The sequence below is a fragment of the Simochromis diagramma genome, unplaced genomic scaffold (assembly GCF_900408965.1).
Source record: "Simochromis diagramma unplaced genomic scaffold, fSimDia1.1 OVJJ01000299.1, whole genome shotgun sequence".
Lineage (NCBI taxonomy): Eukaryota > Metazoa > Chordata > Actinopteri > Cichliformes > Cichlidae > Simochromis > Simochromis diagramma.
Window position 1 is genome coordinate 227,040 of NW_024386795.1, and position 24,965 is coordinate 252,004.

Sequence of the window (24,965 nt, forward strand, 5' to 3'; positions counted from 1 at the left end):
GGCCGCCACAAGCCTCCAAATCAATAACTGTTACTCTTTAGACCTGAGACTGTTTTGATTTATGACATAATAAACAGAAAAAAGAATGAGCTATCTAATGAGACAATGGGATTTCTAACTTTGCAGTATGTAACCAGAGTCTGTGTGACCAGCTCCCTCCTGAGTGCAAATATGGGGAGAAGCTGGTGTCATACTACAGACAGGACTCCTGCTGTCCAGACTATGTTTGTGGTGAGTTTCCAGTTGACCACTTATTATGTACACTGTGATCACTGACAGATGATGACACATTTTTAAAACTATCACATTGTAGTTTAAGTGCTGTGTAAGTACTGCACACAAGGAATTATTTTATATAATATATTTACTGTAATGCCTTAAGAAATGTCATAGTTTACAGAGACAACATTGCACATTCAAAACTGCAGAGCAGTTTTCAAAGACGAATAAAAAAACCAAACAAAAACCCACTGCTTTCTTACAGAGCCTTAGATTAGACAATTTCATGCTTGTATCATACCTAGGTTAGGTTACCTCTTGTATAAAGCATATCTACATTGCTGAAGAAAATTAAAGGAACACTTTAAAAACATGTCAGATCTCAATGGAAAAAAATATGTGGGATATCTATATGCATATGGACTGGGTAGTGTGATCAGCCTGCAGAGACCTGAATTCAAAAACACCTGAAAATTTAAATGATGATGTGATCTGTAGGGTCTAGGTATCACCCCATCTCATGCTACCTGCAGTGACACAGACCCAAGCCAAATGCAAAACTAGTGAAAAAACTATCAGAAAAGATGAGGAGGGAAAAAGGTCAGAGATGAGGAGGGAAAAAGGTCAGTGTCCTTCACCTGTAAAACCATTCCTGTTTCGGGGCTGTGTCATTGTTGCCCCTCTAGAGCACATGTTCTTAATTTTATTATCACCAATCTTGCAACCTGTAGGCACACAGAGGTGGACATTTGTCTTATTTCTTGTAATCTTGACAAGTTAAACTATCAAAAGTATAAAAAAAGAGAAAGCAAATCCTCTTTGTTGTGTTGCAGAATGTGATCCAGTGCTCTGTGAGTCAGACATTCCCACCTGCAGAGACGACCAGATTCTGATTGCAACCAGAGCTGAAGGCAGCTGCTGTCTCGCCCACATCTGCAGTCAGTTCAAAAAAACTGATCACATTAACTTCTCTGTTCTGTTGCACAACATTTAGCTATTAGAGAATAATTTAAAGTTATCAGTGCGGTTACAAATGTATGTTTTCATACAGTGTGTGCTCCCTGTGTGGAGACGCCTCCCCTCTGCCAGGATGGTGAGATTCTGACTGTCGACAGCAACACCACGGATCGCTGCTGCCCCACCTACCAGTGTGGTCAGAGCACACGCGCTTTCACTCACACACTCACGCACCTGTAGCTTTAGCTAATAGTTGGAGTAAAAAAGTGAAAAGGTCTAAGGTCGGCTGATTTAACGTGTCACTTGTGTTTTTTGTAAATATCTGTGACATATAACTGTGACAAAGATGTGGGTTCTTAGCTTTTATTCTTGGTTCTTAATCTTAAGCTTTTTGATAGTTGGATCATTTTAAAATTGTAACACGACTTCAATTCTTTGTTACTTAGAAAGGAATTATTATACTTTCCTCATTTTCTCTCATACGTCTACTGTTACAAAGGCGGCTGTACACATTAGACTTGCTTAGAGATTATGATTATGAGATTACCAAATACTAAGGTCAGTGTGTGCATAAGTAATCCCTGAGAGCCAAAAGCTTAGGCTGCAGACTCTCGGTTTTGGACAGTTGTTTTTCTACCCTTGGTTCTGTATGATGTCAGTGAGAGTGAATATCTCTGTTTTGTAAGCCCATGTTCTGTTCAAACATTCTGTTTAGGAGGGGCCACTCAGAAAAAAACTAGTGTGTAGCGAGCAGTGTTGGTCAATTTACTTGAAAAAAGTAATTAGTTACTAATTACTCATTACTTCTCCAAGAAAGTAATCCCATTACTTTACAGATTACTTAGTTTCAAAAGTAATTAGTTACTTTTTAAAAACATGAATACGTAATAAAGCAATAGACCTTTCAGCCCAATTCTATTTTTTTCAGCATATTCCATCGGTGGAGGTCTGCCCGGTGCCTCAACAGTCATGTCAGTGGGGGATCTGGGGGTTTCTCTGTAAATTTCACATTCCCGTGGCAGTGTGCTAGGTGCTTGCTTAGATTTAAAGTTTAATTTTTTGCCGTAGAAAGAAGTTTTCTCCAAACGCAGAGTGTAGAGCGGACGCTAATGTTTTTACTTTTTACGGAATCAAATTCAAAGCAATGTCAGTGCTTCCAAGCTTTGGTGGTCATACCCTCTCCTGCACTCCATATATTATCCATTGTTGATCTACACACGTCTGTTGCTGCCACAGGTGTCGCACACTCGTACGTCATTGTCATGAGACACTCTCACAAACGAAATCACAGTGTAGTAACGCAGTAACACAGCGTGTTTACAGGAAAGTAACAGCAATCCAATTACTTTTGTTTTTGCAATAGTAAACCGTTACTTTACTCGTTACTTGAAAAAAGTAATCGGATTACAGTAACACGTTGCTTTAACATGTTACTGCCCATCTCTGGTAGTGAGGCCATGTGTAGTAGACCATTTGTTGTTCTGAACTATGACTCATGTAAAGTCACTGCAGTAGAGTCCAAGAATAAAAATGCGCTGATCCACTTCATGTTAAAATGATCCCATTATTGGACAGCTAGAACGCATAAATGACTTGCATGTTTTTCTTTGTGTGTGCACAGTGTGTGAACCCTACAGGTGTCCTCAGCTCACATGTCCTGTTGGGATGTCAGTGGTTTCTGTGTCCAATCCTGGTCACTGCTGTCCCAACCAAACATGCGGTATGAGGGGAAAACCCTTCCATGATAGGAACAATAAAATTAGTCCAAAGCCTTTCTTTCAGATCAGTACTAGGCCTGTCATATCTTTTTAGAACCACAATTTAAAATGACATTACATTTGTTTTATGACAAAGCAGAGTATCTGGTGTTGTGTGGTGTCATCTCAGCTAAACAACTCAATAATGGTCGTTTTTTTATTTTCTGTCTTCAGAGTGTTCCTGTGAAAAGATTGCCTCCCCAAAATGTGGCCTGGTAAGTCCTGAACCTGTTGAATACACTGTATCTCCAGATTATTGCTCATAAAACCTGACTTTATGGGTCATATATCCAGGTGTCTGTCTGCTGGCTCTGTGTGTTTTAATATTTTTGGGTTCCTTGTGTAATGTACTCTTTGTATATTCTGTATGCATTAATACAAATCTGTAACCCTGGTTCTCCGTCTGTGTTCTGCAGGGGGAGGCTGCCCAGCTGGACCGGGCCTTTCTAGCCGATCCACAGAACCAGTGTGCCTGCAAAAGATACAAGTGTGGTACGTTCTGACGAGGAATTCATTTTAAGTTTAATCCTACCAAACCTGCTCTGAACTGAGCCAGAGTGCACGTTAGGACATGTTGTTTTTATTCTGTTTGTCTAATGTTTGGTTAGTGTTTAAAACAGATGTTTTTACCACTTGTAAGTGCAGCCTGCAACTTTGGACCCTCTGACCTCTGTGTGTTTAGTGCGTGAGGCTGTGTGTGTGTTTGGAGAGCGAGGAGTGTTGAGGCCCGGTCAGACTCTGGTTGAGCGTGGAGACGATGGTTTGTGTTACAGCCGGCAGTGCAGCCGCAGCCTTGACCCAGCAAGCGGCTTCCATGTGCTCCACACTTTCAGCGTCAACTGCTCTAACCAATGCCAACCAGTAAGACCGCGACACACCAGCACAGACCTTTTATTGAAGATCTTGATCTCACTGACTTTATGTTAAGGTTCCATCCTCATTGTTAGTCTTGTTTCTCTTTATTTTCTCATTAAAAATGTGTTAAATATGAGAAGAGCTACCAGAAAGTTTTTTTTTTTGTGATTAATATTTTATTGAATTTTTAGAACACTACAGTCCACTGTAGATACAAATCACATCACATAAAAATAGCATCAGCATAACAGCCGACCAGTAGAGAATACAAAACCAAAATGAGGGGGGACAAACAAAACAAGAGATAAACAAACAAACAAAAAACCCCAAAACAAAACAACCCCCCCCCCCCAAAAAAACAACAACAACACAGCCAGCCTTTGACTACGTGGGTCTTGCTGCATGCCACACTCTGTCATCTCTGAGAGTGCTTCGTCAGAATCCCAATGTCTGTCCCACTCTAAGTTCTAGTCTGATCCTTTTATTCTGAACAGATATGGATCCCACTTCAGGTGGAAGCTCTCCAGTGTATTAAGATGCCTGTATGAGAGTTGTTCTAGTGCAGCGAGTCTCCCTAGTTGAATATGCCATACAGAGACAAGTGGGGTGGAAGGGGCCTTCCACTGGGAGATAATGAGTTTACACCCCAGCATCAATGCAGTCTGTACCCACTCAGCAGCCTTAGGCAGAGCATGTTTAAGGAGTGATGGGTCCCCCAAAACGAATAGTCTTGGCGAAAAAGGAATATCCCATCATATAGTTGATTTGATAGGACAGCTCCAAATCATATGGGTCAATATGTGCCCACCCCAGTCTGACATCTCCAGCATTCAGGAGACTGTATGAGGTTCACCCTGTACAATCTGTGTGGTGACCAGTAAATTCGGTGTAATAATTTGAATTGGATTAGTCTAGTTCTAAGTTCCCTGGACATCTTTTTACTATTCTGCAAAATTACAGTCCATTCCTGGTCTGTAAAAACTACACCAAGGTCAGCTTCCCGAGCTAACCGTAGGGCGGTTAGCCCTTTACTCATGCCCTTAATTAGCACTGAGTAATATTTAGAGACTTCACGAAGATGTTTTTTTTGATGTAGCTGAGATAGTCAATAGTTGGAGGTGGTGTGGAGACCAAAGGTTTTGAGCAATAAATGCCGGAGCTGCAAATACCTCCAAAACTGACTCTGTGGCAACTGAAACTGTGCTTTAAGGTCATTGAAGAACTTGAGAATTCTCCCCTGATTACAGGTCTCCAAGAACAAGTATCCTTCTCTTGACCCACAGAAATGGAGACTTATTAATGCAGAGTTTGAGATTGAGCCATATGGAGGCCTCAGTATGAAGGTGGGAGTTAAAATTTAACGGCAAGGCCACCTTCTTCCAGACCGTCTGCAGGAACGAAAGAATGGGGTTGGTTTGTATATCTGATGAGAGCTTGGTGGTTAAAATGTGCATCAGAGGGAGTGGTGAGCACAGGGTACTCTCAAGACTAAACCATGGGGGGGCTTGTTCTGGAGAGATAGCCCAGTGAACCATGTGTCTCAGACTGAATGCATAATGGTAAAACAGTAAATTTGGGACCCCCAGGCCACCCGACTCCATTGGTTGCTGTAGCTTTTTAAGCTTTATTCTAGGGCTTCTGTTATTCCATATGAATTGGTTGCATAACTTGTCAAATTGATGAAAATATTTTGATGGGATTTTTAGCGGGAGTGTTCTCTACCAGAAAGTTTTAATCGAACATACAATTATTGCCGAACGGGTCTTCACCAAAATTCAGCTCAGAGTCAAGATCGCATTTGGATTTTAATTCTCATTAGTCTGTGTACTATAGCGAGCCTATGACAAGGAAACATATTACTTTCTTTCTGTACTTCACACATTAAAATAACCTGTGAATAGTGATGGACTGTGATCTGGATAAGTATTGGATGGCCCACTCTAAAGTTGTGATTTTTTTGGCAGTTTGTGACTTAAAAGCACATTGGTTAACACTGTTGCCCCCAGACAAGTAGGGTGAAGGTTCCTGCTTGGGTGGGGGTCTTCCTCTCTTGGTATCTTCACTCATAGGTATGTTTGGTTGTCTGCCTCACTGTATTAGCCCTATGTTGGACTGGCAACCTACACATTTCAGCTGTGTCATCTCACTTGACCAAAGTTTAACTAATAAACTGCTGCACACAAACAGAACTTGTTGCTGAAGCAGGAGAAAAAAATGATTTAAAGAAAAAACTGTTAGCTTCATTTATGTTATGTCTGCTTTCTTGCTGGTGTGTAACGTACTAAACACAGAGCAACATTAAACTCAGCAGACTCTGCGTTGTCACAGATACCACAGCATCCCTAGTTACAGCCCTGACCTCACATAAACTTCTCCCCTGAGAGCGGAGCACGAATCTGGAAGCTTTTAATTTTGTTTGAACTGTCACAGTTAATCTTTGGATAAGTGGTTATGATCATTGACTCATTAAAGATCACTGTCACAGTATTTTAAATGAAAAGGAAAGTAATCATGTTTGTTTTTCAGAATCAGATCTACGTGCCTCCCAAAGACCAGTCGACGTGCTGCGGAATCTGTAAGAATATTTCCTGCATCTATGAGCATGAGAATGGAACAACAGGGCTCTATAAGGTAGGAAAAGATGTTCAGCAACATTTTGCATCCAAATAAAAAACTATTTTAACATACACACTATATTGTGGCGAACTGAGGGATCTTAACAACAAAGGACCCACACAGAGGTTGAGTCTGTTATTCCACCCCAAGCAGGAAGGGGGAGCTCTTTATTGAACAGTTCCCCGTGCTACACTGTGCTCGCACATGAACTCACTCATGGTGTAACATGTCTTTCTATCAAAACAACATCTATCAGTGAAAAGGAACGGTCATATGAATTACTTAGCCATAACAAATGCAAATACACAGTTTAATCGTCTTGAATGGGAACACAACCCGAGGCATGATGGGAGATAACTAGCTGCTCCCAACATGCCACAATATTATATAAACAGTCTTTTACATTATTCTTCAGTCTTGATGTGTACTTGTGTAACACTTTGGTCTGCTGGTGGGAACTGAGTTGAAGTTAGCAAAGCTAGCTTATTAGCTAGCTAGCATATTATGTAGTTTTTTGTTTAACCTCAGCAACACAATCATGATAAAGTTTAACACAATATTTATTATTGTATACTTTTTCTTATCTTTGAAATTGATTACTGTTAGTTTAATTAGTCGATGGTGATTTGACAGTATAGTCAAGTTGGCCTTAGTCCTAACTTTGTCCAGCTTTGATTTAAAAATGATCTCAGGCGGACTCACACAAAGTAAGAAGGCTGATCATACGTCACCAATCTCTTTCCCATTTTGTTGTAAGTCAAATTAAGTTGCTCACTGTAGTTCATTTGCTGATGTTGTCAATGCTTTTCAGCCGGGAAGATCCTGGGTATCAAACTGCATGAAGTTTGACTGCACAGACACTGTGGCTGGGCCCACACTCATCTCCTACTCCTTCAGCTGCCCTCCCTTCAATGAAACAGAGTGTGTAAAGGTCAGCATGCAGCGCACACACACGCACGCACGCGCGCACACACACACACACACACAACACACATTCAAAGAGACATCTCTTTCTTCAAATAGATAAAAGATACTGACTGATTATAATTTGTCAACGTATCCTTTGGAAGGGAAATCTTGCAGTTTTAATCTTTTTAATCTCTTTTTAATCTTTTTTTTTTTTTTTTCATCAAAAACATTTTGCTGTGTGATAATGATGTAAAAAGGTGATTCTCAAACAGACAGCCAGGCTGATCCATATTAAATTTAAGTTTAAGCAGGCTCAAAGTAGTTATAACTACTGCAAGACTGCAAGATGACATATTTCTATAGAATAATGGTAGCTCACTTAAAAAGTTTGATTAACAAATCCACGGCATGTTCAGTAGTTACACAAAAGTTTAGCTGAAAAATATCAAAGTTCAGAATCTGTGCTGGCCAAACTGTGGAGGAAAAATACATTTTTCTGTGTTTGTGTTAACGTTGTGACTCTCGTCTGCACTCAGATCGGTGGAACTGTTGTAAGTTACATGGATGGATGCTGCAAGACGTGTGAGTATCTAATGAGAGCATCACAGCAGCAGTTGTGTAGTTAGCGTAGAGCTGTAGCCTGCAGCTGACACTGAAGAGCGCCTTCATCTGCCGCTCAACATGTTTCCGACATGTTTGCCCTTCAGTTTGCTCGTTTCAGTCTAAAATCCTCAGTCACATTGTCTGAATTGGCTCACGTCTGGATCCCAGCTGCTGTTTTCCGTTACATTTGTCTTCTGTTTATTTACATTAGAAAACTGTCAGTGTGCTTTTCAGTGAACTCTGTGTCATCAGTACAAATAATGACAGACTTGCTCTAAAATGCCAAATGATTAAAGCTCTTGTCACTGAAAAGCAACTGAAGACATACAAGTGGGTTTATGGTTTATGTGCTGCAGCTTACCATCGTGTACCAATCCCACCAGGTACTGGATTCCCTCTCTTCCCTTTCCCTGTTAGCCCCCTGACTCCCACAGTTAACACAAACTGTGAAAGAGGTACCAAACAACAAGGCTTACCAGTGCCATTGTTGATATTCAACAATGTACTCCCTCTAAGAAAAAAAACAGAACACACACAGGAAACCCCAAAGTCTGACTGACACCTACTCCCCTCTGCAGAAAAGTCCTCTCATCTGTTGTCTCACTCCAAGTCCATGTGGAAAAAAACATAATTGATGTAGCTTCCTCTTTGCTTTCTACCTCACTTGGCTTTAGAAAATATGCTGTCCAATTGTCTAGTCTAATTGGTTTACATGAAAAATGACATCACACTTGAGAGGACAGAACCCCCCACCCCCTTTTTTCCCCCCTTGATCCCATGTGTACATGTACACAACAAATAAACTTTTTCCCCATTTAGCACTGTTTGGGCAGTGCATTGTTGATTGCCAACAATGTACTGTTGGTAGTGGCCCAGTAGTCGGGCTTAGATATCTGCATGTGTCACTAGATAGTGAAGTGGGATGATGCTGGGAGTGCTGCGGGTCTTTTTTTCATTGAACTGCTGAAGATTTGCATGCTGCTGCACTATAGCTGCAGCCCTCCAAAGGGAGCTGTGTGGGAAACAGAATCTTCTGTGTGTGGCATTTCATCCTTTTAGTAGTATCATCTGTGCAAACAAAAAAGCAGTAATTCATTTTAGGGTGGCAGGATTAGGGGTACAAAATATTTGGTTTTACAATAAAATCTTAAAATAAACAATAAAATGAGTTCAATTGAGTTATCTATGTAAGTTTACAGAGAGTAGCTTCAAACAAACTAACACACATTTAGTCCAGATCAATGACACAACAGCTTAATAACACAGGCGACAGTCAAAGCGGTAGAGAAAGTGTCCTGAGATTCATTCTGAGAAAACTAAATGGCACTCATAACATCTTAATTTAATGCTATGTGTGTTGATGGCAGATTTCATGTTTTGTTCGTGTTTCTGTCTTTGTTGTATTTGTTTAAACATCAGTTTATTTTGTTTCTAGTCGAAGCTAATTTATGTTGAGAATAAATGTATGACAGATTTTATCCTTCCAGCAGTTTTGAATGTTTATGCTGAGTCTCATTGATCATTTCTCCCTGAGTGGAAAGTTTTCTCATTAATGCTTTTAGCTGCAAAGTTCTTATACACACACCCTCGGTTTTATTCCTTTCAGGTTATGTATGGCTAAACTACTTCTGCATGATCAACAGCTTCTGAGCTTCTCAGGGCTCTTGATCGCCTTCCTTCCTCTGTCCTCATCCTCCCTATTCCTGGTGTTTGTTCACATCCTTATTATCTTATGAGTATTTTTTACCTTCATTCCAATGAATTCCTTCTGGCTTGTTGTGTGAACAGGCAAAGAAGACGGAAAGTCATGTCAGAAGGTGACAGTGAGGATGACCATCAGGAAGAATGACTGCCGCAGCAACAGACCGGTAAACACTCATGTCTGACTTTCTGTGGTTGCAGCTTGTTATTAGCATCCTATTTTAACCTTTCATTTCTTGCAGTGTGTGTAGAGTTTTCGTTCATGCAAGTGCAGCAATGCCATTGGCTAGCTCAAAGTATTCTGGAAGCTGTGGTGGTCATGATTTCTCCAGGAGATTATTTGATGTGCACCATCTGAATAGTTAACACCAAATTTTTTGCAGCCATCAACAGGAGTTATTTCAATTTTCAGTATTTGGTGTTTATAGTTTTTGATATTGCTCATGTTTAAGCTTAACATGGCTGCCTCTCCCTCCCAAAGTTTATTTGTGCATTTATTTGATGGCCTTCTGTCTGCTCCTTCTACATGAAAGACATGTGCCCTTCCATTTTCAGGTGAACATCGTGTCGTGCGATGGAAAGTGTCCTTCCGCCAGCATCTACAACTATAACATCAATACGTACGCTCGCTTCTGCAAGTGCTGCAGAGAGACTGGTCTGCAGCGGCGCTCTGTGCAGCTTTACTGCAGCAGCAACTCAACCTGGGTCAGCTACACTATCCAGGAGCCCACTGACTGCTCATGCCAGTGGTCCTAAACATAGTGCATCCCCACACTCACATGCAAATACAAACACACATACACTGTGTGTTCAGAGCTACATGATTTAAACTCACAAGATACAGAAGAATAAATGTCAGCTGTGTTATTTTAGGATGTTGGGCAAGATGGATACTGAGCTATGATTAGCAGGTTCAGCATGATTTATGGAGATTGTATAAGTGGCTATGTTGGTAGTAAATGATCACAGAAGTCGTTTTGCTGCCTCTGCTGGCAGGGAGGTGGTAACTGCAGGACAGACAAGCAGGTCTCCTTCCTTAGCCGGTAGCTGCAAAGCACACAAGCTGGAAGGAAGGAAGCACCTTCAATCTCAAAACATTTTTTTCTTTTTACTATTCATTAAATTATCAAGTTGAACTAAAAGAAATGTTATGAGCACTGACTCGTATTACTATAATCATTCATCTTGTTTAAACTGTCTGTTAAAAATCCCTTTCTAATCTGCTTTCAGTTTAAGTAAAGGAGGACAGCCTTTTTCTGAACAAAAATAGGTTTGTTGCTGTGTTTAGTTGTGTTGTTTCCATTGCATGTGTTGTCAGACTGACAAAGATGTTTTCTTGATTTGCTTTTTTCTTTTGTTGCAGTGAATTGAGCTCTGCTGGCCAATAAATACTCCCTATTAAAAAGTCAATCAATGGCAGGTCTCTAAAAGCACTGATTTTAACTTATTGAAGTTTGTAAAGGATATAACCTTTTTCCTAGCCTGTGGTTGGTAGTAGCTTTAGTTAAAATTATGCTTTTTTGTGTAATTTCAGACCAAGGCATTTGTGGACCAAGGCATTTAGAAATTAAAAACCCATTCCATCGATTCATTATCCATTCATTTTCTGCTGTTTATCAGTGCCCAAGTCAAGTATTTCTAGGGCAAAAGTTTTAAATGTGAGGATTTCCATCATTAATTAGATACTCAGTCTATGCAATATGAGAATATGATAAAAAAAAAAACCCGTCACGACCTTAGAGCTCAAGGTATTTTCATCACTTTTGTTTGTCCAGCAATTCAAAAACCTAACAAGAAATCTAAGCAAATGATCCACTGAGAAAATAAAATGAGTAAATATTTGCCTTGTGACTCCTTTAAATAATGTTTCTGTCATTTGCCAGAGGATTTTTTCCTTACACTATCGTGATGATTTCCTAATTATTTCTAGACTTTCCCCCCCAATGTGTCTAAAGGTTGTGCAATAGATCACTACTGAAAGTAAGTGACCACATTTCCTCACCAAGACAAATAGTTTCCTGTATTAATTATGTGAGGATGCTGATAATTGTGTGACTTATTACATGGTGAATAAAGAAGAGTAACAAGCCTGATGCAGTTGCTAACTTGACTGGTTTGCATTACAGTTTTTAATATTTTAAATATTGAATTGTATTTTCTATGGCATTCAAACTTGGCCATCACTTGTAATAGAAGCACATCAGAAAGGCTCTTTTTTTGTCTATTTACAGCATTGTTTAATGCAGCAGTACTGGCAGTTCTTCCCAGGCCTGCCCAGGAGTCAGTTCTTAAAACCAAAATCACTTACGTCCTTTTAACGTAAGTGGTTATTTCACAGATACACAAATGTGCTAATGTAATGAGAAGCTGGTACCTTTAAAATTATGCTGTGCAGGGTGAAACCTTCTGCTTTTGTGTCTGTACTGCCACCTCCCCACCAGTCTAGAGAGAAGAACGTGTTCAGTGAGGGGAAAGGTCTTTTCTGAGCTTGTCCTGTCTTAGTGTGCTTGTGATGACTGGAAGTAGTGGCGTTTAAAGAAGTGGGAATGTGGATAATCGGGAAATAAGAACATGTCCTCAGCTCAGTGCAATCCGTCACCATTATCAGATTCATATTTTACCCATAATGCTGTGCCTTCTTTTTTTGTAAATAATTTAAATTACTAGCTTCATAATAATTTGCAATATGAACTTTTTAGATATTTGACTTTTAGAAAGATAACAATAAACTGTATATTCAGTGATGTGAAATATATTCAATCAACATTAGTGAGGTGTATTAACCGATCTAAATCCAGCTGTATGTGGAGCACTTTATTTATTTATTGGAGTTTGATAGGGCACAGCTGTTCCAGTGAAATGGACAAGAACAGTAAGAGATGCTTTCGGCCCATTTGAAGAACAAGCCTACTCAACTGAATCCCAGACTTTCATTTGATTTTACTCCGATTACATAGTGAAAGCGGTGAAAATGTTAGGAGATGTGTTTTGTGGACTAAATTTTTAACGTGTTTCCCGCAGACTCACCTGGCTGTTCAAGTTAAAGAGGATTTGTATCATACAAATGTACATTTGCATTTTCATTAAAGGTGTCCTTTGAAAAGAAACGTTGCTCTGATTATTTTCTAACCAGATGCCGTGCAGAAGAGCTGATTTTATTCTTGTCCTGCCCTGTAGTGGCCAAAGGCCAACAAATGTAGCCTCATCAGGTCCAGGGTGGCTCTATTAAGAGCGATAGTGACCTGTGAATGAACGCTGTGTGCGAGACAAAATATGATCAGGGATAACAGAGGATATGGTAAATGGCCTGCTTTACTAGTCCCTAAGGAACCCAAAGCGCTTTGCACATTCAGTCATCCACACACTGGTGATGGCAAGCTACATTGTAGCTACAACGACCGAGACTGTCCGGGGCTCAAACCGGCAACCTTCCGGTTAGAAGACGAACTGCCAACTCTTGAGCCATGATCGCCCCAGGATAAAGAGACCTCACCAAATGAATTGGTCCACAGTCATAACTGACCTGATTTTAGTGAGCCACACTTCTCGCGTAAGGATCTGAGAAGGGCACATAGTGATCATCTGACGAGACCTGCAGTGACGCAGCTGCTGACGACTGCCGACGTCCAGCTGGCTGGATGGCAGCTGAAAATAGTCACTGACATCACCAAACATGTAACTGATAAGCAGTGCCGAGCTGGTATCTGCAGCACTAAATAGTGCTGACTGAGTATGCTTTCTGGAAAGTATCTGAACTTAACTTGGTTTCAGAGGTAGTGTTCAGCTTGCTATTGCCAGATTTCTGGATGAAGTCCCATTCTGTTTAATTTCTCAGCAACACACCAGCCAACAGTTCATCTGTAGAGATGACAAAGAAAAGTACTTGTCTGGCCTTCAGCTTATAACAAATAAATTATAGCAAATACTGATTTAGTGATGATGTAGAGCATACTACATTATATTGTGCACAGTAGGGGCATAAATACATAGAAGATCTGAGGGGCTGCTATCACTTTCTCAACAATATCTTTATTTTTTTTACTGTGCAGTTGTGTTTCCTTTAAACTTTAAATCCTCTAGGGTTAACAGTATTAAGTGAGTCGTATCCCCCAAAAAAGAGAATCACTGTTTGTTTGCAAAGAGTTTCCTGTGGATGCAGTGCTTAGCTTATATGTGCATTACTTTAACTTAAACGTCTGTTAGCACAAGAAAGCTTGAAGTAAATGAACTAAAACAAAAAGTTTATTAACAGCTTACTCTAAATTGTTAAATTACCAAATTCATAATTTACTGTTATTTACTGCCTTTAAATGTTGAGTTTTCTCAGCTACAAAAAGCTTGAACTATTTTTAAAAATAGTAATTAGAGCATACAGAAAATAGTAAACACTAACACAGTAGATTACGTGTCATCCACATGGCCACAGAAATACCTATGAGTGCTCATCATATTGTTCCCAGCTCTGCACCAAGGTCCTCAGCAGAGCCCCAGTCAGTGAAAAATGCATTGTGCGATCAGGCATACAGTGACTGTCAGCTTGACAAGCTCAAAGCAGCTGCAGAAACACACAGCATTAGTGTGTGTCTGCGGCTGTGTATACTTATTTTACTTAAAGTACGGTGATCTCGTGATTTGCCTCTTGTTTCATGTGCACTAATAGAGAGTCCCTGTAATGTAAAACATTTTTGGGTGGAGACTTGGTTTTAGGTTACAGTGAGTCCCCATTGATAGAAATGTGATCTCTCTCTCCAAGTGTGCGTATGTGGGTGTGTATTCATAACTTTGAATGGACCAAAAATTGGAAGTTTACTATACTTGTGGGGACCAACAGACTAAAATCCTGGTCCCCACAACTTTGAAGGCATTTTTGAGACTCACAATGTGGTTTTAGTGTCAGGGTTATAATTAGGTTGTGGTTAGGGTAAGGGTAAAGGTTAGGCATTCATTTTTGATGGTTAGGGTTAAGGGAAACATTATCAATTAGATGTCCATATGAATACCCAACTTGTGTGTGTGTGTACACAAAATCATGGTGTCCATCACTAACAGCAGCAAAAACAGGTTAGTGAGAATAACATCAGGCATGGTGTAGTACATGTACAGTTTGCATTTGAGTATTATATCATATTAACTGCAGTTTCTGATCCATTTCGCTTGGTTTGATTATCGCTGAGATTTTTCTATATTCTACTGATTAATTTGGGATATTCAGCTGATCAGACAGAAGGGTATATATAATCTTTTAAAAATTTACTAACTAAAATGTAAGCTGTATTCACTTCAGATGAAATACTTATGTTTAACAAGTGCTGATACTTTCAAAAACATGTAAAAACCCCATGTAAGACTTGAAATCGGAACACATTGAAAAACCTTTTTTTTTTTTTTTGCCTGTCCCGTTTGGCTCTTTTACCATCAGAATTATTGTCTAAAGGCGAAGAAAGATGCCCAACGGATTTACTTTACCAAATTGACCATCCCAGCCTTGTAATGGTCCATTTGATTCACCTTTTATTGTTTATTTTATTTTCACTTACTGAATACGGGACAGACTTGACTGGGGGAAAGAAGGGGAGAAAGAAAGAGGGAAAGAAAAACAGCTGAGAAGAGGGACGGGGGAGAAGGGCAAAAACCAAAAACCAACAGAATAAGCAGAGAAAAAAAAATACATATATCGATCACCTGGATCACCTGTTGAGAAAGAAAAAAGAAAACAAGCAGAAGAAAACGAGAGTAATAGAATAAACAACATCACAATGATATATGGGAATATGACAGTAAATACTAAATATTAAACATTATTGTGCAGCACATAAGAACGACAGCACACAGTGTGCTTTGAGGTAGGAGCCAAAAAGGGTGTAGTCCCAGAAAGAGCTGAGGAGAGTCCCAGATGAGGGGTCACTCAGCAGCCGCGGAGCAGAAGCCAGCCACATTGAAAAACTTTTTAAAATTCCTGAATTTTCTTCTAAATTGTTTTAGGCTACTCCCTCATTATGTTCTTATGTTTTCACTAACGCTCTGCTGGACCTTCCTCATGTCTCTCTGTTGTGCTGTTTTCCAGTGCACAAGCTGAATCCTGAACACGAGCACGTACTGTGCATTATAGTAATCTGATGCGCTTTATCGTATACAGTGACTAAAGCGATCTCACTGAGAATTCCTTAGAATATCACATTCCAAGGAATTCTGTATCCATGCTCCAAAGATTGTGACACATGAAGCTTCAGCTCTGACAGAGCTGAGTTAAGTTCTTGGTAACATTATTTATTCACCAAATAATATCAGGAGGGGCATATTGCACATAACATGAAACAAACTTATAGCTGGCTGATTGTGTATAATGAAAGGGTGTTGATTTTCTTTTATTTATTTATTTTCTTTTAAACTGTAAATAAAAGAACAGATTTTGACTTTGACATGTTGGTTAGCCCATTCATTCCTTACTGGTTGAGGCCAAAAGCTCATAAAATACATCAGTGCTATCAACATTTAGTGCTTCTTTTAATCCTGCGCCTTTGCACGGAGAGCAGCTTTGCTCTGGTTTACATCCAGCCCAGGGGTTGCTTACCTCAAACATCCCCACGACAGAGCTGCTGATCACGAGGCCAGATATCAGCGATGTCTGGGCCCAGAGGGGGAGTGGGGGGCTGGACATTTGTCCCCTCTTCAGGAAGTGGCTGGATGGCTTTGTCACAACGGGAAAACAGATAGAGAGAGCAGGTTGAACCGCTTTGACCTTTAACCTCTGAGATAAACAAAGACAGAAGAAGAAGAGCTGATGTGTTCTCGTGACTAAAGCACATGACGAGTGGAAGAGTTACAGTTTGTGTGAATGATTTCTTCTTTTAAGTAAGATATCATTATTTTACCAATCTGTTGGTGCCTTATGTTTTATATCAGCTTATAAGTGACAATAACACTACACTGTTGACACCTGCGCACATAACATTATATCCACCACAGGGCCTGTTACTATGATATTGTCACAAATGTTTAATTGCCGATCATTTAAACTTTAAACTTTATCATTTCCATAGCATTAAATATTGCTGTGTAGTTAAAGCTACTGGCCTTCCATAGATCTACACAAAGCGTCCTTTAGTGTTAGTAATGCACGTGTTGCAGCAACAGTGCCTCATCACTCACTACGCAGTGTTAGCGCCTTAACCCAAACCACAGTCCTTTCCCAACCAGCTAGTGATAGTGAAAGTAAAACTAAGCAGTAATTAGGAAACCTGACCACATTTTGCAACATGTTAATTATCTAAATAATATTAATGGGTTTATTTACAATCCAACTATGAACCTGTGAGTAAGCACAATTCATTATTGTTTCATTGCTCCTGAACAGTGACATAGTTCGGTAAAACAACAATTAACTAAAGTTTAACTATAACTTTACTATTTATTACCAAAGATGAAATACCTGCACAGACAACCTGAGTTGTCTTGGTATTAAAAGTCAGCCTCAACTAGCTAAAATCTTCCTAACAACCGGTTAAACATGCACATTTCTCTCATTTCCTCTTAATAGTGGTGAATCATAACTCAGTGTGTTTCACAATGCAGGGGAATACCACGCAGACTTTCTGAAAAAATTATGTGCTTAAAAAATTTGTTTAAAAATTTTCTTGTGCGTTAAATGTTTAAAAACATCATTCTTTTTCCTCACAGATTAAGTGAGCAGTGAGAAGTTGAACGTGAGTAAGTGGAGCTGTAGATCAGATGCAGCTGCTGCTGCACGTTAACTTGCAGCCAGTGTCACTCACTGTCCCTGCAATGGTCAATTACTGTATGCACCCCACTCAGAATACTTATAGCAATTATGACACAACATCTACAGCATTTACGGTGCCTGTGGGAGGGCCTATGTTTACACGAAGAATAACGCACTGATATGGTATTTATGAGCAAGTAGAACATTTCTGAGAACTGATTTGACAAGACTGTGACACACCAGACTCTATTTTATATAGTGATGTGCTCACAAGGGCACACAGACAAGTCCGTCCCCTGAGTATAACTGTTTTGCAATAGTGCAATAGAAATTTGCTCATGACATTATTGGTTATGATTTTAAACTGACTTTGTATCCTGCTAAACGTATTTCTAGGATTCTCCTAACACCACCATGAGGCTGTCTTAAGGATGCCTTCAGGTGAAGAATCCTTTCTGGAAAAAATTGAATTGAGCTGAATTTAATTATGAAAGAAGTTTGTTTTCTTTTCCAAATATGTCCTAGTCTGTTAATTGTTGATGCTCTCTTTTTGATTTATTTTTGCAACTTACAGAAATGATAACCAGAACTTGCATTGATATCTCCTTTGACTGCTGAGGGTTCTGGGACCATAGAAATGAGCATTTCCAATTGTAAATGCCTCACTCCAGTCAGTTAAATAGAAATAAGACCAAATAAAAAAAATGAAGGTTAGAGCAGGATAAAAAGCCTGCTGTCATAAAGTCGAGATTCTGTACAAATGTAGCACAAATGTTTGATTGAGTTTTGTGCAAATTAATGTATATTTCCATCCAGTATCGTCCAACTCTCTGTTTGCATCAGAGAACAGGAAAAGGGTGCAATGTGATGTCTGCCCATCCATTTTCTGCTGCTTGGTTCACACAGGTCCTGATGCCTTTATCAGCTGTCACAGGGCAGGAAGCAGGGTACACCCAGGACAGGTCTGTCACAGGACTAACACAGATAGACAGAAAACCATCCACACTCCCATTTATACTATAATCTGGTAAAAGCAAGTCTTTTATTCACTATGTTCACTTAGCCATTTGTCACATTTTGCTTTATTGGCAAAAAGTGTGTTAAAGTGTGTTTGTGCAAGTGCATAAAGTGAAAGTGTGATAGCTCTTCAGCTTTGCCTGCCATATGCTTGACAGCTTGACATGACTCAATTTCCCCTAACTATGCTGATATACGGATGATTTCAGAGGCTGTTTGGTGACAACTGCTTTCTTTGAAGGTCTACGTGACCTTCAGGGATCTGAAGCTGTTGCGTCTCCCCTCCACTGAAAAGAAAGACAGAAGGAGGGAAACCTCTCAGAAGCCAGACGACAATCACTTTGCTGTTACTGTTAACAGGAGTTGTAAAACTGCTATGTGTATCTGTGGGTTTTCCTCGGGCTCCATCTGGAATCCACATCCGGGTTTGGCAGGCCTTTGTGCGTGTCCCAACTTGTCCCATCAGATTGAGGTCTCATGGTTTCCTCGTTTGAGCTTTGATGGCAATGCTGACGACAAGTGAAGATTTACCATTTGTTTGTTTTTCATTTGGAAGAAAAAACAACAGCCACAACAAACAAAACTGTTAGGACGGTGTGCTGATTTAAGCAGTGTTTTTCTTTTCTTTTCTTTTTTTTATTTTCATGGCTACTAAACTAAGCAAGTACATGCACTGCTGACAACGTCACACTTTACACGAATAAAGAAAATATAGTTTAGTTTTCCTAGTTTTGTTTTGTAGTTTTATAAGTATGCATATAGTCATCACATTTTGTAACACAAAATAAATTAAAAAACTGGAAATCAACTCCAACAGCAGTATGTCACTGAACACAACTTATATTATATAGTAAAAACTGATGGGGCATGAGCTCTCAGTGTGATAACAAGGGTACGTATAAGGAGAGACATCCAGTATAACAGCCAGCAGATGAACATAAAGAGCATGGAAAATCCAGATTGAAGATGGAAAAACATGGAAAAACAGCCTGCTAGGAAATGGTTCAATTATTCCATGGAAGCTCATCAGATAGTACTGATGAAATAGCACTTACTTAATTGATTAAATATTAACTGGTTAATTATTAATTATTTTACAGAAAATAAACAATTAAGGCAAACGGATTTTTACACATACATTTTATGGGGTAACTGTTTCTTAAATTTGCTAGTTTCCCATTTTTAAACTTACTTCAGACTTTGAAGTAAGTTGTGAGCCAGATAGCAAAAGGCTAACAATACATTTAGTTATGCTCCACAATTTTTTTTTAATTTAGAAAAAAAAAATACAATTTAGTGAAAGAAACTTAACAAAAATTGGGTTTATGATTTAGGATGTAAGAGTCTTTAAGGTTAATATTCTGGTTGAATTTGTGCAAATTTAACAAAATGCAAATGATCAAAGTATTGAAAAAAACTTAAGGAGAGAGCATTACAACAGTTACAAATTATAATGTTTATTGGAGGAAATATGTTTGTAAATGTTACATGAAAAAAAGAACATCACATTTTCCCCCTAACATTTTGAAATCTTCATAACAAAGAAGATTCAAGACTCAATTTCCACTTAAGCATCACAATCTAAAGCTAAAATCCACATTTTTGTTCAGCATGATTTTTTTTAATGCCAATAAAGAAGGTCTACATTTTGATACCAGGCTCTTCTGCATCAAAATACTTAACACTGTGGAGTTAGTAGTGGTGGTGTAGTTAGTTAATTATATTTCATGTAATGTTACATGTTCACATCAGCATGCCTCCCACACATCCAGTGTTAGAAGAAGCTGATGGCGTAAGACTGGACAAAGTAATGAGGAGTATTTTTCCCAGGCATCAAACTCATACATGCGTGATGGGGATTTTGAGAAATTTGGGAGGAGTTCTGCAAGAAAGCATTCAGCACAGAAACACAGAAACACCAAAATATCAGATGAGTATCACATAGTCAAAGATGAGTCACTTTGTTTCTATCTGACTACACAAAGGGCTTGTTCAATAAAAATTTCTATTATCTGATGATACAAACAGAAATTCCATGCAAAGTGAGTGGATTGCCTTAACTGTTTGTATACTTGCATGTATTTGTGCACAAATAGCCAGTCTAAGTATGAGTCTGTATAATGAGTATAATGAGTGTGTGAGAAGTTAACTAGCAATGTAAATTTTTGTTTGTTTATTTTTTAGTCCATGGCTTTAAATGTTCACACTGCTGCCAAATATTCAGCCTCTCCCATCTTCAAAGCTCGGTACTAACTAGTTTCTGCTTGGCTCTGACCAGGCATCTGTTTGGTGGCTTGCTTAGATGTTAAATCTTTCAGGCACAGTCCCAGCTGCATAGCGTCAGATCAGCCTTACTCGTAAGCTTTAATATCAGACTATAAGGCAGAATTGTAGCAGCAGCAGTTTGTATCTATCTATCTATCTATCTATCTATCTATCTATCTATCTATCTATCTATCTATCTATCTATCTATCTATCTGCACTTTTTCTCCATCTGCAGTGGAACTCAGTAAATCAGTTTTCATGTTAGCGATTTGCTCACACCATTTCTAGTGTAAATAAGTCCAGTACATTTAGTACAAAGCTACCTTATAACAGAAAGATATAAATCAGAAAAGTTGCCAACACTCTGCTGACTCAGTACCTGCAGAGTTCCAAACCTCCTCAGGCATTACAGTTTTTCTTGATTGGTTTGGCTCATTTCTTAAAACCGAAATTACATTCTCAAAATAACATGGACAAACCTCCAAACCTCTTGGCAAATGTTCACAACAGAATGGCATTTCTCATTCATTTTATCAAATGGCAAATGCCTTAGTACATGTCTTAATTGTGTCAGTGCATCTTTGCAAATGATTAAGTACAAGTAGCCTACAGTTATACAGTTAGCCCACATTTAGCACATTTTCCAAATGAATAGATCTTGTAGATCTAAACTGATTAGTTGATTCTCAGTCTAATGATCATTCCCTCCAAAACATGTCAGCATGATTTCATTGTATAAGTACTCGCATGCACAACTGTCTGTTCAATTGTCAAAATTGGTCAAGAACATAATACCATGAATATTTGATAAATTGATGACAGTCATTAACAGTCAGGTGAAACTAGACTAATGAAGGGGGAGTGTCACACACAGGTGTTTTCCATGATTGTGTGCTGCCAAACACAGATATATAGAGCTTGACCAGAGCCAGTCCGATCTCTGAACATGGATAGACAAGGCCAAGCAAACTGACAAGGGGAAGTTCTTCCTCAAGGAAGAGGAAGAGGAAGAGGAAGAGGAAGAAGAGGAGGAGGAGGAGGAGGAGGAGGAGGAGGAGGAGGACGACGACTGAGAATGCGTGGTGGAGGAATAGGGGGAAGAGGCCGAGGAGCGCGAAGACACTGTGCTGTCCCGAATGAAATTTGGGCCACAATTATAGACCATGTCATAAACCATGGCCTCACAATGGCAGAGGCAGGTCGTCGAGTGCAGCCTAATGTGCCTCGCTCTACAGTCTCCTTCATCATCCAAACCTACAAAGATTTGTAACATGGTGATGGCAAATGATGCCATCACATTGAGGCATATCCGTGATGCCATCCTTCAGGACAATCATATATTCCAGAATATAAACACAATAAGCATCTCCACAATAGACCGGGTTTTGAAGAAGCATCAGATGACAATGAAACAAATCTACAGGGTACCATTTGAGAGGAACTCTGACAGAGTGAAGGAGCTGCGCTACCAGTATATAAATGTAAGTCAGTTACTGGTTGTCTCTCATTATAACCTTACCTGTAATCACAGTAAGCAGTAGTTCACTTATTTGGTTTCAATACCTCCTTTACCTGATTTCAGAATCAGTATTTGCTTCATCTGACTTCAACAATTTCAACAGAAAACTGCAGTTTACTGTATGATACAATTCTCATTATAATCCTTATTTTGTTGTCTCCCAATCAAATCTATCTAATACTGTAGGTTTTACTGTAACATCTCAGTAAGTCATCAGTATTTCCCACTCCCCTTTCTATCAAATACCCCTGCAGTACTTCCTCATAGGCCTATCACTAGTTTAGAACCACTGGAGTAGTGGCCTGTAGTATATTGAACCTGTGGGGGAGAACATGTAATTGTCTAACTGTAGTATATGACTCTTCTGTATGACTGATTTTATGTTCTTTACTCTATTTTAGAGAATAATGGCATTGGAAGGACATCCTGGTGTTCGTGGATGAAGCTGGCTTCAACCTGGCCAAGGGCCGAAGACGTGGCCGTAATATTATTGGCCACCGGGCCACAGTGGATGTCCCAAGTCAGCGAGGGGGCAATATAACTATATGTGCTGCCATTTCTGAGAATGGTGTGGCCACTTACATCCCCAGTCTTGGCCCATACAACACACACAAGCTCCTCATCTTCTTGGATCGCCTTTATACCGATTTTATACCTGAAAATGAGAGAGGACTCATAGGGCCTCACCTACCCATTTATGTAATTGTGTGGGACAATGTCAGTTTCCACCATAGCCCACTCATTAGGGGCTGGTTTGCAACACATCCAATGATGGTCATGGGGTTCCTACATCCTTACTCTTCTTTCCTCAATCCGATAGAGGAGTTTTTCTCTGCTTGGAGGTGGAGAGTGTATGGCTCAGCAGGGACGGCTCAGGATCAGCCGTCCCTGCTCCATGCTATGGACACAGCGTGTGACGACATTACAGGAGATCAATGCAGGGGATGGTTGCGGCATGCACGCCGTTTCTTCCCTCGTTGCATCGCAAGAGAAAGTATCTGCTGTGATGTGGAAGAGAATCTGTGGCCAGACGGACAACAGCGTGTAAATAATCAGGAGGGTGAAGACAGTGGACAAGAGCGGGAGAATGAGTACAGCGACCACTGAATAAGTCCTTGTTTTTTGATTTTGTGTTCATACAATTTGCTACTGTAATGTACATTTTCTTTTTACATATGTATGAAACTTTCTTTGCGTGTGAATAAAAAATGGTTATCATTTCCTTGGTAGTGAGAGTGCAATCTGTGATGTCAAATCTTGGAGGCTACTCTTTTCTGTTGTATATTGTTGGTCCTCTGCCATAGTGACAAAACATCTAAACATTTTGTATGGCAGTACTCACACAATGCCAAAGGGACGATGCATTTTGGGGGCACTGACTATTCAGATTAGAAAGAAATGTAGTTTTGACACATGAGTGAACTGTTTTAAATGGTAAATGGCCTGTATTTATATAGCGCTTTACTAGTCCCTAAGGACCCCAAAGCGCTTTACATATCCAGTCATCCACCCATTCACACACACATTCACACACTGGTTATGGCAGCTACATTGTAGCCACAGCCACCCTGGGGCGCATTGACAGAGGCGAGGCTGCCGGACACTGGCGCCACCGGGCCCCCTGACCACCACCAGTAGGCAACGGGTGAAGTGTCTTGCCCAAGGACACAACGACCGAGACTGTCCAAGCTGGGGCTCGAACCTGCAACCTTCCGATTACAAGGCGAACTCCCAACTCTTGAGCCACGATCGCTCAAGAGTTGATTTTAGGGGAGATATGAGCTTTTGCAGGTGGACCATGTTGTTGTGATCAACCATCCAGGTTTATTTTGACAAAAGCACCAAGAATGATGAGAATGTCCTATCTGTGTCGAGAAATGAGCCAAAACTATTGAGAAGGATCTTTGCCATTTTGGAGACACTGACTGTTTAAATGAGAAAGGGATTTAGATTGAAGCCTGAGTGAACAGTTTTGGAAGAGATATGAGCTTTTGCAGGTGACCTTTAGTGTTGTGCTAAACTGTAAGAGTGTTTTGCCAAATGATCTTAGAGTTTTGAGAGAGTTTCAAGACATGAGCCAAACCAATGGAGAAAAACTCACAAAACTGTGCACATGATTTTGTGAATATTCAGCTTCTGTGTGCCCCTCTTTATTTTCTTAAATACTTACCTAGGTGTACTCTGAGACCAGACAGACATGACAGCTCACAAGTCCATTACTGGGCCAATAAATAGAGACAGACAATTCCCATTAACATTCATGTCTACGGCCAATGTCACCCGTTAACTTAGAACCTCTCACGTTCTGTGTAAAAACAAAAAACAAAACTCCATTTGTACTCAGTGCAAGCGCTCTCATATATTTACATAATTCCTCCTTCCTATTATATAGTTTTTGCCAGTTGAAATGACATGAACATTGTCACTTTCAAGAGTGACATTTAATTGCACTGCCATAAGGTTACGCTTGAACTGGGGGGATATGAGAGCAAGAGGGGATATTCCAAAATGATACCAGTGCTCACCTCAGCTAGAAGGGCACATGTCTTCGATTTCATGAGCTGCTAAAATTAGTGCTCTCCCACTAAGCAAACTAATGCAAGGAGTCTGTGAAGTGAGGTCTTCTGTACCACCCCATTATGTTGTACTGGTTCCCTGAAGGCAAGAAAAATGGTATGATTAGGTCTACTTTTAAAAATAATCACTAATTAAAATGTCGTTATTGTTTTTGCAGTTAAGCCTTTAATAAAATCTCTCAGTCTGTTTCATACTTCATACCTTCAGACTTTCTCGTGGTGATAGTGACCAAATGTATGCTGTTGTGGC

The 24,965-nt window shown here is 39.7% G+C and overlaps 1 protein-coding gene across 1 annotated transcript in view; it reads left to right on the forward strand.

The window, feature by feature from the left end:
- The window catches only part of otog (otogelin), a 68,116-nt gene extending 56,773 nt beyond the window's left edge, over positions 1–11,343 (forward strand). The window contains exons 41-52 of the mRNA XM_040024805.1: positions 127–231; positions 1,053–1,157; positions 1,271–1,372; positions 2,798–2,896; positions 3,108–3,148; positions 3,350–3,425; positions 3,616–3,794; positions 6,315–6,419; positions 7,216–7,335; positions 7,850–7,895; positions 9,705–9,784; positions 10,173–11,343. Coding sequence (XP_039880739.1) covers positions 127–231; positions 1,053–1,157; positions 1,271–1,372; positions 2,798–2,896; positions 3,108–3,148; positions 3,350–3,425; positions 3,616–3,794; positions 6,315–6,419; positions 7,216–7,335; positions 7,850–7,895; positions 9,705–9,784; positions 10,173–10,373 — 1,259 coding nt within the window. The 3' untranslated portion in view covers positions 10,374–11,343. The remainder of the gene's footprint in view (positions 1–126; positions 232–1,052; positions 1,158–1,270; positions 1,373–2,797; positions 2,897–3,107; positions 3,149–3,349; positions 3,426–3,615; positions 3,795–6,314; positions 6,420–7,215; positions 7,336–7,849; positions 7,896–9,704; positions 9,785–10,172) is intronic.
- The last annotated feature ends 13,622 nt before the right edge of the window (positions 11,344–24,965 follow it).